The 16,971-nt window shown below is 44.0% G+C and overlaps 1 protein-coding gene and 1 long non-coding RNA gene across 2 annotated transcripts; one reads left to right on the forward strand and one right to left on the reverse strand.

Annotated features, from left to right (window-relative positions):
• Positions 1-6,075: 6,075 nt before the first annotated feature.
• LOC128402628 (NXPE family member 2-like) lies at positions 6,076-15,115 on the forward strand. Its single transcript, XM_053366902.1, has 6 exons — positions 6,076-7,131; positions 9,323-9,383; positions 10,328-11,024; positions 11,776-11,831; positions 12,177-12,392; positions 13,559-15,115. Exons 1-6 carry the CDS (start codon positions 7,033-7,035, stop codon positions 14,092-14,094), a joined length of 1,665 nt encoding a protein of 554 aa, XP_053222877.1. The 5' UTR covers positions 6,076-7,032; the 3' UTR covers positions 14,095-15,115.
• Positions 15,116-15,535: 420 nt separating this feature from the next.
• Positions 15,536-16,970, reverse strand: LOC128402631 (uncharacterized). Its single transcript, XR_008327756.1, has 2 exons — positions 16,684-16,970; positions 15,536-15,946 (listed from the first exon to the last, which is right to left on the reverse strand). It is a non-coding gene; the product is annotated as an uncharacterized LOC128402631 (long non-coding RNA).
• Between the last annotated feature and the right edge of the window lies 1 nt (position 16,971).

Here is a 16,971-nt window from a genome sequence, read left to right on the forward strand (position 1 = left end):
AGAGTAGCTGGGACAACCCAGTCAGATGGGTGGGGTATAAATAATAAATTTGATTATTACTATTACCACTACTATTACGGAATAGGATGTCCCTGGATTCATCAGAGAAATGTTGAAACGTATGCATTTGAATGGCAATGGCCCTCACCTTTTCCGGCATCCAGCCCCCTCTAATATTTTATTGGGGAGTTATAATTAATAAAATTGTTGTTGTTGTTGTTGTTAAATATACAGTCATATGGAAATTAACAGGGAAAAGTCATGAAAAGGGAATAAACTGCCATGTCAACACAGCCTAAGTTACATGGATTCAGCAATGCCTGCACTGCTTTCCAATTTGCTTTTGGGCACAATTCCAAATATTGGTGATTAATTTCTGCTAAAGCCCTAAATGGCTTGGGTTCAGGGTGACTCAGGGGCCTCTTTATTTACCAGCCAGCCCAATGCTTAAGGTCTGGGTGGGTATGGGGCGGAAGCCCTTATCTGTGTCTTACCTCAAGCACAGAATCACAGACTGTAGGGCTGTTCAGAAACAGAACCTATGCAGTGGCTGTCCCACAAGGCTTGGGTGACTTCCCTTCTCTGATGCTCTTCTTCCGGTGAGTGAAGACATTCTTATTGCATCCTAGGCTTCTGCCTGGTCAGGTAGGTAGCTGGTGGTGTTAAAACGTGCTATTTTATCTGCTTCTGCCTACCTCAGTTGTAATTTATATTGTTCTGTTACCTGTTTTTATACAGTAACTGTTGCGGTATTGTTTATGCCAGGGGTAGCCAACATGGTAGCCTCCAGATTTGGAGACTCCAGTTCCCACTGGCCCCAGCCAGCATGCCCGCTGGCAGGGGTGCCAACTTGAATAAAATATTGGGAGGTGGGCAGGTAAGCCCTGCCCCACATAATTGAATACAGGCTGGTGATGGGAGTTCCAGTCCAACACCATTTGGAGGGCACTGTGATGGCTATCGCTGTCTTCTGCGTTAGAGGGGCATGGTAGAAACTGCTGCATAAATAAAAGAAAAACCAAACATCCAAATCCCTTTAGCCAACTTCCTTCTTGTGACAGAGGGAATTTGTTAAAGGTGGTGGCAGGGAACCTTTTCAAGCCAAAAGTCCACACTTCTTCTTTCATTCCTGCTTCCCTGAGATCCTTCTGCAGTGAGCACCAGAAATTCTAAGAGGACTAGCATTAAGATCTAGCTTCCAAATAGCTCCAAAATGATGTAGCTGTCGGGATTTTTATGAGATATTTTATAAGGAGGCCTCAATCACTCTTCAACTGGGATCCTACTCTACTGCTGTCCTGGATGTCATTGCAGTGATCCCATCATCTCAACCAAGCACTGCTATATCAGACAAGTTCAAAGGAGTTGAGTTTTGTGGGGGTTTTTAATATATGAAAAGCCCCAACAAGTATCCACAAAGGAAAGAGCAACAAATGCTAACCAATTGGTTCTTACATGGAACAGCATCCTAGCTTGCAGGCACAAGTGTCAGGTCCGACCCTGGGTCCAGTTTCTCTTCTGGTCCTTGTCCCTCCTTCTCTTACTTGGTTCCTCTAGCTCCACTGTTCCCTTCACCCCTAACCTCTTGCACTGACTTACCGGTAGTTCCTTCCTCCTCTCTGCTCTTCCAGCTCATTGCCTTTCATCCTCCTACCACTTTCTGATTGGTTTCCTGGATTTTGGTCTTCTCCCCAAATGATAAACTCTCACCCAGTTTCTCGCCTCGCTGTGCCTGACCAGAACAGATTACACAATCTCTCACACACACACCTCCCCGCCGGCAACACGGTGCATATGAACTCCTGTTTGGAGCTGCAAACATTGTGTTCTACATCCTGCGAAAATCTCTGGCCAAAGTGCATTGGTACCGAATGGGGCTCATCTTAATCATAGCTGCTACTGAAGATGATCTGTGTCCATCAACTCTGTATTTGCAAACTGTTATGAGAAAAAAAAACCCTGCTCCTTTTCCCTTACGGGGTACCCAAGAGCCCATATAGAGTCCTTTTGTAGGTTCTCTATAAGTAGGAGAAAATAACAGAGACCAACCAGAGAATATTGAGAAGCAAAGCAGCGAGTAAGCCTGTTCTTTATTAAGCTGTTGCAACAGAGTCCTCACTCGCCACCAGCAGGAAAGAGGAGGAACCCAATACAAAGATGTGCCTGCCCTCATATAGACTTTTGAAATTGCACATCCTTAAACTCCAGACCACCCCCAGAAATATCATACATACATCACAGAAGGGGTGTAGCCCAGGACCACCTCCCCCAATACATCATACATATATCACAGGGGGTGGTCTAAAACAGAATGCTGAGTGTGTTCTCTCCTGTCTGGCAGGTTACCTGATTGCATTATCTGGGTTTTGGCCACTCTTTTGTTTTTATAACTACTTAATTCCCGAATGGAAGTAATGGAGGCAGTGAGAGATTTGACTTTCTTGGGCTCCATGATCACTGCAGATGGTGACAGCAGTCACGAAATTAAAAGACGCCTGCTTCTTGCAATGACAAACCTAGACAGCATCTTAAAAAGCAGAGACATCACCTTGCCGACAAAGGTCCTCCGTATAGTTAAAGCTATGGTTTTCCCAGTAGTGATGTATGGAAGTGAGAGCTGGTCCATAAAGAAGGCTGATCGCCGAAGAATTGATGCTTTTGAATTATGGTGCTGGAGGAGACTCTTGAGAGTCCCATGGACTGCCAGAAGATCAAACCTATCCATTCTGAAGGAAATGCCCTCCAGTGAGCCCTGAGTGCTCACTGGAAGGACAGATCCTGAAGCTGAGGCTCCAATACTTTGGCCACCTCGTGAGAAGAGAAGACTCCCTAGAAAAGACCCTGATGTTGGGAAAGATTGAGGGCACAAGGAGAAGGGGACGACAGAGAACAAGATGGTTGGACAGTGTTCTCAAAGCTACCAGCATGAGTTTGACCAAACTGTGGGAGGCAGTGGAAGACAGGAGTGCCTGGCATGCTCTGGTCCATGGGGTCATGAAGACATGACTAAACAACAACAAATTCCCAAATCCAGGTCACAGGTTCACCATATTCACACCTTAAATGTGCCCTTAAGGCAGGATTTGTGAGCTCAAAGACAATGAGGAGGTTTTTTCCCATTTCCTTAGACCTTGCAGAGAAATATTTGAGGTCATTTTGGGAAAGAGAAAATGGTTTCAGGACTTTTCTGTAGGTTTCAGACATGTGGTTTACATATTTGTATGTGTTTGTTTGGTACATTTATGAATATCTATTACATATATGACCTTAAAATTCTTATAACAAAACCTTACACAAATGTAAGTTACGGGAATGTGTACTCAGCAAGGTCAAGGTACGCAGAGATACCATTGACCCCCAGCTGGTGAAGCTTGCTGACCTTCCGGATAAGTCTAAACTCATTTTTTTCCTCATAGGCAAAGACCACAAGACGACCTGGATGGTCACCAGTTTCTGTGTGCAGATTTGCAGGCGCAGACCACCGCCTGAAACAAATTAGTTCGCTAGGAAAACAGGCGAAGTCAGCCTCCAGGGTGTCAGGACCAATTTGTATGGTAGCCCAAATTTTTTAGGTCGTTATGTGTATATGTGCTTATCTTAGATTTTAATTTTTAAGCTGTTGTTTTACACCGTTTTACATGTACCTTTTATTCTTGTGAAAGCTGTCCCAGTTGTGCTTTTGTAGCAATTGGTTAGGCCAGTCAAATGACCACGCAGCAATCAGAGAAATAAAGCAATAAAGTTTTAATTGCTTGCCGGCAGCAAGCAATGGCACGGAGGAATAAGTTCCAAAGTTTGGCCCCTCCCAACAGGGGAGGCTTCCCTTTATACATTCTTGAATCAGGTCTTTATTCAATCAAAAGTTACAGCATTGCACATACTCAGATAGATACACTAGATTCGGCCTAGAGACAAGAACTGCTTTGCTGGGAGATTGTGTTCTAGAACCTTAGGTTCTGCCTAGAGCTAAGGCATGAGGAGTTGGACATTACCCTTCCATGTCCTTATTTGGTAATCCTTATCAGCCTATCTCTGTGTGTCTCTGAGTAGTGGGTGTCTGAGTGTATTTACTGGATGTGGGGGTGTGGCCTAGATCAACAAAATGGCTTCCTTGCTTAACATTTTAACTCTCAAAATGGCTTCCCTAAGCACATTGCTACACTTTTCGAGCTGGTCTTTGACCGTAATAAATTATGATGATGATAATGCTCAGGAAGGATTGTGGCTGTGAGAGAGCATCCTGCTGACTCTCCTCCCTTGCAGAGAGGGCAAGCAAAAGGAGAGGCTGCAACCTCTGAGTCCCAAGTCCATGTGACGCACCAGCTCTGAAGGGCAGGCAGAGGGCAGAACTGCCCCCGGGGGTTGGAGAAAGGGCGAGCAGAGCACAAGGAATCTCGAATATATACATATACATATATATATATATATATATATATATATATATATATATGCCTTGTGCTTCCTCATCCAATCTTGCCCCTTTCTAAAATATATTCATTGGTGTGTGCTTTTCTTTTTGTACATCTGCCAAAGAATAAAATAAAATAGAATCTGGATTAAGGGGTTTTCTCAGGACTGGTGAGGGTGTGCTGTATCCCATCCGTCAAGTGGTGGTGGCACTCACCTTCTGATAGGAAATGGGGGTACAAAATATTGGGGGGGGGGTTAGGAGGGTCAGATGGGGCGAGTGAGAAATGTTCCTGTTTTCATCTGAGGAGTGTTGTGTCATGAGACAAAGGTTCTTAAGAGCAGAAGCAGGCAAGGCCTAGGCCAGGGGTCGGCAACCCGCGGCTCCGGAGCCGCATGCGGCTCTTTTACACCTTTGCCGCGGCTCCGCAGATCCTCGGGGACCCTGAGCAGAAAAGCAGAAGCGCCAGAAAGAGGAGGGGGATGGAGCTGGGCAGCCGAGCCAGGCAAAGCAAGGCGGCGGCGGCAGCGGAGCTCGAGAGGCGGCTGCTGGGATGGAGGAGGAGGCGGCGGCGGCCGGAGAAGGGCTGCTGCTGCTGCTGCTTCTGCCGCCGGAGGGAAGTTCTGCCAGGCGGCTTCATGGCTCATAGCTTCCCCCGGGGTAGGACGGGCGGCGGCGAGGGGGAACGCTCTCCCAGGCCACGCTCTCCTCAGCCCCGTGTGCGAGGCACCTGAGGCGAGGGAGAGAGAGAGCGCGGCGCTCAAGGGAAATGGCGGGGTGGGGGGGGGGGTGGCGGTGGTGCTTTGGGATCCTTTTCCGTGCCTTGCTTCTGAGTGGCCGCTGAGTTGAGGGAGAGCACCTGAGGTGAACCACAAAATGGGCCCGCCCTCCCTGTCAGGGAGGAAGGGGTGAATTATGTCAGTGACGAGGAGGGGGTCCAGAGGTAGCCAGCAGGAGAGGCGGGGGAGCACGAGAGCAATTGCAGAGGGAGGGGGGGCTGTTAGGCACCAAAATCCTGCATGCGGGATTTCCCCCGTTCTCTCGTGCCTATGCAATTCCTGCCCTTCTCCCTTCCCCCTCGAGATTTGCTGCAGAGACAAGCAAATGAAGAAGAAAGGGAAGAGTATTAGCTGACATGTCCCCGGATCCCATGGAAAGCACCACAGATTCCTTTGCTTACCAGCTCTTTTTATTTTAAGTTGGCTTCAAACCTGTAATTGTGTAGGTGTATGTATGTATACATATACACACATAAATATTCATATCTCTTCCCTCTCACCTTCCTTTCACCCAGTTTCTCTGGCACTGGTTTATAAATGCTGCTATGTAGAAATGATGAGAAAGTTGCACCAGCAGAAGGAATGGATATGTGCTGTTAGTAAAAAGAGAGGAAGTTGAATTGCAGGGAGGGACAGACACTTTTCTATGTATTAATTTGTATAATGCCCTCTATGCACATGGTGCTTTGCAAAAAATGGATATGAGAGGTACCATACCCCTCTTTGCTATCTGAAACAGACTCATGGAAAAGAGAGAGAATGGGGGAAGGGGAAGAATGTGTGGTTATTTACATTTGGCTTGTTTTGCGGCTCCCAGGTTTTTTTTTCTCCTTCGGAAACGGGTCCAAGTGGCTCTTTTTGTCTTAAAGGTTGCAGACCCCTGGCCTAGGCAGTGTGGCCTACGAGGCCTACACAAATCGTTCAAAGCTGTTAGCAGTAAAATGCTGTGTCACTGTGACTCATGCCTCATCTTGGGCTCCCTATACAGTGGACGCTGGGGTTGCAAACGTGATCTGTGTGAGATGCACGTTCGCAACCCGCAGTGTTCACAACCCGCAGCGGTGCTTCTGCGCATGTGCAATGTGCGATTTAATGCTTCTGTGCATATGCGACCGCCGAAACCCAGAAGTAACCCGTTCCGATACTTCCTGGTTTCGGTGGGTCCGTAACCCGAAAAAATGCAACCTGAAGCGTCTGTAACCCGAGGTATGACTGTAAATGTAACCAGCCATCTCTGTGGGCCTCAGTGTCCTCTGTGTGTGTGTCAGCCAGTATGTTGTGTTGTTGCAGAGTGGCTCCAGGACTCCAGTTAATCAGTAACCAAGATCTGTGCCTCTGTGAAGACTAAGATAGCTGCTATGAGCACTCTGTGTATGCTCTTTGACTACGCTGTTTATGAACAAGTTAATTTCTTCAGTAAACCTTTATTCTGTTCATGAAGTAGACTCTGCTTGATTAATTTACTGCTGTGTGATATGTTGGAGGGTATGGGGCGATCCCATGTTCATTAAAGGGGGCAACAACCTCAGCAGCTTTTAAAAACAGGTTTCCTCTCATAGACAGCTATAAAGCTGTTACCTGGAGATCTTTCTCCTCACACATTTACGAAGCACTATTTCTGTGTTTACTCTTCTTCTTATGCCTCTTTGGGAGAAAGGTTCTGCAGAGGGTAGTAATGTGTCCTCACCAGGGGGAACTCAAGCATGTAAAAATGAAATTGGTTTTTACCATGAATTTCTATTCACTGCTTGAGTTCCCCTTCGGTCTTAAAGCAACATTCAGATATGCTACACTGATAAGAGTTGAAATCAAGAGTAACTCTCTCCTCTCACACAGCTGATCAGAATGCTTTTAGTGCAGATCCTGAGGCCGCCAACTTTATTGGCCCTTGTCCTGGGAACAGTCCTTGTCCTCAGCTACACCTTCCACAGAACGGAGACCAAGGTAGGAATCATTCCTCACCCAGTTCTTTCTATGAAAATAAAATGTTGGCAAAGCGAAAGAGTGGAATATAAAGTGCCTTAAGGAGGGTTTTTTCCCTTTTTAAAAAGAGGGTCACTCCCTGATGTTACATCCAATATGTGTTTAGTTCCTGGTGACCCTTAAACATAAAGTGAGCATCTCAACTGGAACTTACCGTATTTTTCACTCTATAAGATGCACCAGACCACAAGACGCACCTAGTTTTTGGAGGAGGAAAACAAGAAAAAAAATATTCTGAATCTCAGAAGCCAGAATAGCAAGAGGGATTGCTGTGCAGTGAAAGCAGCAATCCCTCTTGCTGTTCTGGCTTCTGGGATAGCTGCGCAGCCTGCATTCACTCCATAAGACGCACACACATTTCCCCTTACTTTTTAGGAGGGGAAAAGTGAGTCTTATAGAGCAAAAAATACGGTAAATAAATAAATAGAGGGAGAGAGGAGTTTTGACCACAATATTAATTTAGAGTTCCCAGAGGTATGACCATATTAATCTGGAGCTGCAAAAAACAAAACAAATCAGCACCTTAAGAATCTAGCAAATGCATTGCGGCATAGACGTCTGTGGATCTAAGCCCATTTCATCAGATGCATGAAGTGAAATCTTTGTAGGTAGGATTATACACACACACACTGTTGAATGGCAATGTGATGCAAAAACTACAGTCATTATAATAAGAGATTAAATGTATGCTACAAATGTAGCAATTTTACCAGGGCTTTTTTTTCAGCCGGAACATGCCAGAACGGTGTACCGGGACCTCTCAGTTGGGCCAAGGAAGTAGAGGGAGAGACCTGACCAGCCTCAGCAAAGCCCTGCTGTGCCTCTGATTCATGAGGAGACCCTCCCAGGAGGCCAAAGGGGATATCCACTACGAGCTCTGGAAAGGGTCTCCTTGCAAGTTGGAGCCGCAGCAAGGCTTAGTTGAGGCTCTTCAGCCTCCTGGCTAATAGTAGACGCGTGTGAAAGCTCTGCTTCAGCCGAGCAAGCCCCCCACGCCATTCTGGCTCACATGAGCCAGAGATGCAAGGTAGGGACTCATTCAGCTGCTCAGATAAGGTGCAGAAGGCTCCCCTCACCTCAGCTGAGCAGCCTCAACAAGCTTGAAGTGAGTTTTCTGAGGGAAGTGTGTTCCGGCACCCTATGTCTGGGGAAAATGCACTGAATGTTACGTTGCCTTGTTTGTTTGTTTTCTAATATTTATATTTTATTAAGGTGATTTCAGTTAAAAGAAATAAAGTGGGGGAAAGAAGGAAAAGTGAGAGGGAGAAAAACAACAAGGATACATATAAATGGGAAAATATACCAAAAAAGAAGAAACAGTATACAATATTCCCATACATTCATGTATAAATTGCTATAGTGTTGTTGTCCTAGTGCTTATGAAAATGTTAATAGCCTACTACATTTTGTATAAACTCATTCCAAGTGTTCTTGTATTCATCCACACAGTGTCTGCACCTGTAAGCCGTCCGTTCATAAATTGCCTTGTTAAATCAGACCAACTGCCATCTAATCCAATATTTAGCTTTCAGTTCAGGCCAGTCAGAGAGCTCTGGGATGCATGGAACTGTGTGTGTTTGTGTGTGAAAGTGACCCCCTTCCCCAGTCTTTTTGTCCTTGCCACCTGATATTTAGGGGTATACTGCTTTTGTATATGGAGTATCACAGATCATTACTTACACCAGAACTGCATGAAGCTGACAGCTCCTCTTAAAAAACAAAGTTGGCATTTTTGCCCATCACCATATTAAACATCTCTTGTTACATTGTGCCAGTTCACCTCTTTGAAACAACCCCTCCTATGCTTTCACAGTTTAGCCAAATCCAGCCTGAAGATGTATATATGTATTTATTCAGCAAGTTATAAGAGGAAAGTGGGAATCTATCATTCAGTGCCTGTTTCTGCAAATATATTGCCATTGAATTGTGAGGGTATTGGCTTGATTCTGCCTCCAGAAATCAGTGGCCTGAGAATAAACTCCCCCCACCCCTCTGTTTGGTGATTCAGGATGAGAAATTATTTTGGGGAGCTAGGGAAGAACCCACATTTTGGTTTCATCATTTCCAATTTGCTGCAAATGAACCCATTGGAGCTGAGGCAGTGTCTCTGTGCTCACCCTTGAAATTATTTATTTTTAATTCCACACTCAAGTTTACCATCTTTGGAGGCCTTGGGAAGCAATTTAAAGAAAATGAAGTTCCTGCAGGTATTGGTAAGCATTTTCTTGTTAATGTTCGTAACCACACCAAGCATTATATCAACACAACGCATTGTGAATTTTCAATAAAGAAAATATTTGGTGCAGCTTATTCCCTACCTCTGTTTCCCAGATTCTTGTAAATTAGAACATTTTTAAGATGCTGGAGGGATTGCAACTTGGTGGTAGAACAGTAAGACCTAGGACACAAGTAGGCAAACCAAGGCCCGGGGGCCGGATGCAGCCCAATTGTCTTCTAAATCCGTCCCACAGACTGTTAAGTTGTGGGTGAACATATCAGACGACACAGTGATTATTCAAACAGCTCTTGTTTATTCACAGGCCAGAACAGAACTGAACTGAAGGCTTCAGTCAGCCTGCTTATATAGAGCTCCAGTACAATGTAACTGTAACAATTTTCTAAAACTATCCAGTCACTGAACGTCACTTTCGATCCCTTATTTGCATAACTATCTACACTATCCCCCTGCTGGCCCAGGGTGAGAACTTCAGTACATAACACAGATGGTCCTGGAATCAGCGTGTTTTTACATGAGTAGAATGTGTCCTTTTATTTAAAATGCATCTCTGGGTTATTTGTTGGGCTTGCCTGGTGTTTTTACATAAGCAGAATGTGTGCTTTTATTTAAAATGCATCTCTGGGTTATTTGTGGGGCATAGGAATTCGTTCATTCCCCTCCCCCCCAAAAAAATATAGTCGGGGCCCCCCACAAGGTCTGAGGGACAGTGGACCGGCCCCCTGATGAAAAAGTTTGCTGACCCTTGACTTAGGATGAATGCCCAAAATTTCTCATTAAAAGGACAACGTAGCAGCGAATGTGAAAAGCCCTGCAGAATCTGCACCAATGTACAGACAGTCCGTAATACTGGGCTAAGTGTACTAAGTGTCTAATATAAGGTGGCTTCCTTTTTAATACTGCTAAATGCTTCAATCACAGACAGAAGGAGTGAACTTTGGGCAATGAAAGATGGAACCCCGAGACATGCTAGAATGGAATGGGCAGAAAAGGACAAAGAAATTAAAGCTGTCCTTAGAAAACTAGACGACCAGATGCCCAGCATCACTTTCATGGATATAAATACCACCACAAGTGCTAAGAACAGCAAGGCCACCATCTTAAACTACAAAAGCTCTTATTGTGTTGGCGAGCATTTGATGGTTCGACTGGATTTATACAACTACTTGGGCAAGAGGAAGGAATACGGAGGAGACTTCTTACGAGCGAGGATCTCCTCTTCAAGTCTTAGGGCTGGAGCTTCTGGGCGCATCACAGACTATAGGAATGGGACGTACCTGGTCAATTTCACTTTATTTTGGGAGGGCGATGTCAGAGCGTCCATCTTGCTCATCCACCCCAGCGAAGGAGTTTCTGCACTGTGGGCTGCAAGAAAAAAAGGCTACGACAAAATAGTTTTCAAAGGCAAATTTTTAAACAAAACGTTAGATGTCTTCACTGAATGTGGATTTAACAAGACCACAAATGCAGAACTGTGCGAGTATCTAGATGAGCGAGACCAGGAGGCCTTCTACTGTGTGAAACCAAAATATGTGCCATGTGAAGCTTTCGTCCAGCTTTCGTCCAACAACAGACCCATCTCATACTTAACAGCCATAGAAAAGAGACTTTTAAACAGGTACATTCTTTGCTGTTCAAATGCTTTAGCTTAGGGAAGTACTGAAAACTCCTATGGGATCCTCTAAAAGGTTCTTTGAAAACAAAATCTGAGTGATGATATCTTATCATCTCTGCTGGCCATGCTGGGAAGAAAATCTCCCTTGTTCCATCCATTTGCAGAACCAGGGAAGGTTTCTTCACAGACCATTAAGTGCACACCCTCCAATATTTCTCCAATGAAAATATGGACATCCTATTCCATAATAATAATAATAATAATTTTATTATTTATACCCTGCCCATCTGACTGGGTTGTGCCAATCACGCTGGGTGGCTTCCAACACATATAAAAATATAATAAAACATTAAACACTAAAAAATATAATAAAACATTGGCTCAGGGGTTGCACAATCCCATGCCCTCCAACATTTCTTCCACGAAAATAGGGATGTCCTAAGGAAAAGTGGGACATTCTGGGATCAAATCAGAAACCTGGACAGCTTCTGTAAATCCAGTACTGTCCCTGGAAAAAAAAGGGATACTTAGAGGATCTGAAAGTGGCTTTTGAAAACAGGGAGAAGTTGTGCTTCCATCTCTTTTCCAAAGTTCGGTTATCAAAACAGTTACAAACAGGTGTTCCCACTCCCCTTCCAATGGAAGCTTGGCTCAAGTGTTGAGTTTCCAGCAGTAGCCATTAAGGTGTGTAAAAACCTAATTTGTCCTCGTCTGCTTTTCTCTAATGAGTATTTTCTCTTTCTTGAACGTCCAGTGTTGGAATTCAGATACCTCAGAATTTCGGGAACATTCGTGTCGTGCCCTGCAAAAGTAAGCTAGACTATCTGGTTGTGGTCACAACTTGAATGCAACAAATGACGAAATTGTGGGAGGGCCTGTATTTTTAATTGGTATTGTAAGACTGAGGTGCAATGTGGCAAGAACAGGACTATTTGAAAAAAGATGATGGGAGGAAGAGTTTGAAAGGGGCAAGAGAGAGAGGTCATGGAAAGAATAATGGAAGGGAGAAAATTCAGTTATTGCTTAGGATGACTTGATTTCCTACAAAGATGAGAATCTGAATAGCCAATCACTTCCTGGAGAGGTCTTGTGTGGTCAGAGGCAGTATCAGCGACTACTTCCTTCTTCATCCTCTCATTTGTTATATTTCTTCAGCGAGTAAGGTGACGAGAGAGAAGTGCAGGATTGGGATGGCTTCTCCTGTCCCCAGCGGCTACGTTTTGCGCAACACCTGGCACCCAGAATTTTGCTCCATCCATGATTTCAGCACTTTGGATAAGATTCGTGCGAGTCTGAAGAGCAAAATGATTTATCTCATGGGGGATTCAACATCATTTCAATGGATTTATTACCTTACCAAGAGAGTGACAAGTACGTCCTGGCTGGGTTTTGGATTTTCTCACTCTTCTGAGATCCAAAATGTTGTTTTCCTTCCTTCCTTCCTTCCTTCCTTCCTTCCTTCCTTCCTTCCTTCCTTCCCAGTTTAGAAATTTTGGACTACACCCTCCTTTGAACAGCATATCCCCAAGACCTGTTATTGCAATGGGCAGTTTCTTAAGTTTCCAAAGCAGCTTGCTTTGCAGAATGTGGGATGTGGGACTGTAGTTTAAGGCAGTGGTTTTCAGCCTCAGGTCCTCAGATGTTGTCGAACTACAACTTCCATCATGCCCAGCCAACTTAGTCAATGACCCAAATTGAAGAACACTGGCTTTAAGGAATGCAGCCCTCTGTAGGTACACAAAGATAGCTGCGTAATTCTGCGGTGTTAGAGTCTTCAGTAAAGAGGAGTTTCCCTGCCTTCTTACATGTGATACAATCCTTGACATTTCCAGTTAAAGGATCTGGAACCATCTGCTTGCTAACAAGTGCTCTACCACTAAGTTATGGACTCTTGGACCTGACTACCTAGTATTGTGAATGAGCTCAAGAGCTCTGAATAATTTTTGGGGAGGGAATGTTGTTGGACCCTTGGAAGATCAAGACATGTAGGGCAGAAAAGTTATCCGCCCAAGGCATGATGGAAAACAGCAACAACTAGGAAAAGATAGACATAACATTTTACAAGGACAGGAAGAAACACCATGGACAGAATAATTGCTACACACAGGAAGAAAAAGGATATAGTTTGAATAATTCACCTGTTGATTTATAAATCATTTAATGTGTCAATAAAAATGGAAGGCATTAATATTGCAGTTGTTGTATAAGGGATTGTTATTTTGACTGGAGTGTAATTGAAATTAATAAGACTTTGGAATGCAGAAATAAAGTAAATCATCAAACCATCAATTCTAGCACTCAGGGGGGCACCTAAATTATATAATTTGGCATCTGAATGGTTGGTATTAGTAATTGTATTATAATATGGCATTGTTATAATGAGGCTATAATTGGAATATTGTAATTGAAAACTAATAGAAATATTATACAAAAAAGAAAAGCTATCCCTTGGAACCATCACAACTTCCTTGCTATTAGTTTTCAAAACATTCCTATTAAAGTATTTCATTTCCTCTTTCCAACATCTTCTTTGTTAGCGCTGAAGTACTTTGATCACCAAAGCGTTCCAGTCTTCAAGACACGTGTGGCTTTGGACGTGGAGAGGAACACATTCATCCAGTGGAAAAAACACGGGTACCCCCTTGTGACAAAGGCCTTCTATTCAGTGAAAGATCTGAATTACATTGCTCGGGAAATCGACCAAGTAGCAGGGGACAGCGACACAGCCATCGTCATCGCTATAGGCCAGCACTTCAGACCATTCCCCATGGATCTCTTTGTGCGAAGGGTTGTAAACATTCGCCGCGTCATTGAGCGCCTTCTCCTGAGAAGCCCTGACACAAAAGTCATTGTCAAAGCAGAGAATATCCGAGAAATGAATGCAGACACAGAGCGATTTGGCGACTTCCATGGCTATGCCCAATACCTTGCCATGAAATACATTTTTCGAGGTCTCAGGGTTGGAGTAATTGATGCCTGGGACATGACTATCGCCTATAATTCAAACACAGTTCACCCACCAGAACAAGTGGTTTGGAGCCAAATCATGATGTTTCTAACATACCTCTGTTAAGAATGACCTTGGCCCTTATGATCAACGGAGAGAACCGTCTTGCCTGTTCCATTTGTGGCTGCTAGGCTGGTGACTGGAGCAGCCTGATGGGACCATGTGTCTCCACTCTTGAAGGCACTGCAGTGGTTGCTGGCCCAATTTAAGTACTAGCATGCAAACCTGCAAACAGCTTGGGATCCAAGTACTGAAAAGCGCCTCCCTCAATATCAACCATCTTGGGCCCTACGATTGGCAGGGAGTCCACCACCGAATGCTGCCTAGTTGGCACTGATCCGTGCCAGGGGTCTTCTTGTTGGCAGTTTGCCATTTGTGGAATGCCCTCCCTGGTGAGATGTGTCTGCCTCCCTCACTAACATTCAGGAAAAACTTTAAAACATTCCTCTTCACCCTGGCTAAAAGATGCTGTTCCTAGAAACCTTAAATTATTAGCTGTGGAATCACTCTCAAATAGCGAATAATCAGATTGGGGGCAGCTGCTTCTGTGCAAGTAACCAGCAGGAAGCCTCTTGGCTAAATCTCAATGAGAAACATGATCTATCACGTGAAGTCTCTTGGGAAACTTGAGCTTGTGTGTAACATCCTGGTATGCATTTGCTAATAGCCTAATCTTCCAATCCCAGGGTGGCTTCCGCTGAGCCAGGTTACAACAACTGTTGCTCGGGCTGCACTAGACGAGCAGCAGTTCAGCTTTTTATTCATAGGCAAAAGTACTGCACATGGCTGAGTGGAAACCAGAAGAGGGAGCTAAAGGCACTGAGAACACACTAAAATAGAACTCTGCATTGATTTCTAGTTGTGCAGCGGGGCTTGCCACCATTCTGTTTACCAAAATGTGCCTTTGTGCTTGTGCGGAATGCTTTTCGTTTGCAAAAGGAATGTTTCATCATACCTCTGGGGGGCCATTGGGCTATTCCGTTAAACTCGGTGCCTGACCCTTGTCTGTGTGTCCAGAAGCTACCTTGTCAGAGATACGGCTTGGATTTCAGGATAGAGAACTCTGTCAGCTTTGGCCTGCCAAGTTTCCAAGTTTCTTAAATTTGGTTACCTGCATTTCATCTACAATTAGATTTTTTTAAAAAAGATATCCTCACGAATCACCACCAGCATATTAGTGCAGATTTCTCCTATTAAACATGTTTCCGTATGCAGTTTTGACCAATATACACATTCTTGCAAGCAACTTTCCCAAATATAATGTGTTTTGTATGTTATTTTTACTAATATGTGCACTACTCGTTGGAACTCCCTTCCCATTGATATTAGTCGGGTTCTTTTCTGTATTGGTTTCAGCAATTGTTTTTGTTTCGCAAGCCTATCAAGGCATGTAATTTTCATATATGTGTTGAAACTGTTTTATTTATATTTTTAAAAATTGTGCTAACTTGTTTTTCATGTTTGTTTTTATCTGCATATATAAAGAAAGTTTTAGATCGTCACTCAGTTGCCTTCTGTCAAGGAAGCGACTTACAAATTTTAGTAAATAAATAAAAATAAAATCAATGGCCTGGACCTTGAAGCTCTCTATTATCCAACCAGCTGTTTGATAATATGTATTACAGACTCTCTGCAAAACTGGATGAGTGTGTGCAGAATGTGCTGGAAAAAGATCTCCGTGGAACAGAAGGGGTGTGGAATAACCTTTGCTAAACCTCCTCCAGGAGAAATCATCACCTTCCTTTTTTTACACATGTCTCTAAGAGGTAACTCAAACTAAGGCAGGGGTTGCCAGTGTGTCACCCATATACTCCTTCCTTGGTACCCACAAGGTCTTCTCTACCTGCTGAAGTTTGAAGTTCTTGTTTTAAAGCATTCTGTTGTAGCTTATAGAATAAGTGGGTTGAGTAGCTGGATCCTACAAAGTAAGCACAAAAAGAATGTGATGTTTTGGCAGATAGGTTATGCCAGCCTGATCCTGGTACCAGATCTACCAGTGCCAGGATCCTAGGAATTTAGCTGTGACATGGGATAGCCCCATTAACGACTAAAGTAAGTGATCCCAGGGTTCCACCCATTTGCAGGTAACGCCTTCTGAGCTAGGAAGGCATTTGGGGAAGTTTTTAATGTATGACATTTTAATGTATTTTTAATCTTTATTGGAAGCCGGCCAGAGTGGTTGGGGAAACAGATGGGTGGGGTACAAATAATAAATTATTATCACCTAGTGGAAGGTATGTATGTGGTGGTTATTGTGCAGAGAGGTAATCCTGCATATCCCCAGGAGGTCTTCGTTCCCCACTCACCATATGTTCAAAGTTGATACGCAGAAAGCAGCAAAAGGAATTAGAAGAGTGAATAAAGCCGCCTTGTAACTTGGTTTAATAGGCTTGGGCATGGAGACAGCATGAACTATGGACTAAAGCTGTCCACATTAAATTTCCTTATGTACATAAGGGAATATTGATATTGACAATGGGTTCTTTCATGTGCTTGTTGATAGTTTCCAAAGACTCAAGAGATGCTGTTGTCCTAATGCCAACCTTTTGGTGGCTTTTGCCTCAGGCCAATTTCACTAAATCTCCACACCAGTCAAATTCACCCACAACCTGGTTTTGCTACTAGGGACAATCAGACTCTGACCCCAGAACTGACCCATTTGTGTTTCTGGCTAACTTTGACTGTTTAGCAATTTTTCAAGGCCTGCGTCTTCTGGCGAGACCTTTAGTCAGGGCAACCATCTTAGCCTAACCCAACCACTGGCTTCCTTCTTCAGTTCTTCACCAGCCAAGTATTGCTAACACACTTGGGGTGAGTATCTTAATATTCAGACCTCAGCTCTCCACTTTTGACCCTAACCCCTCAGTCTTCTCAAATCTTTGCCTCACACTTCGCCCATCAACTGACTTTCCCAACCGACTTTCCGAACTGACGTTTGTTTTC

Source organism: Podarcis raffonei, chromosome 15, assembly GCF_027172205.1.
Source record: "Podarcis raffonei isolate rPodRaf1 chromosome 15, rPodRaf1.pri, whole genome shotgun sequence".
Classification (NCBI taxonomy): domain Eukaryota; kingdom Metazoa; phylum Chordata; class Lepidosauria; order Squamata; family Lacertidae; genus Podarcis; species Podarcis raffonei.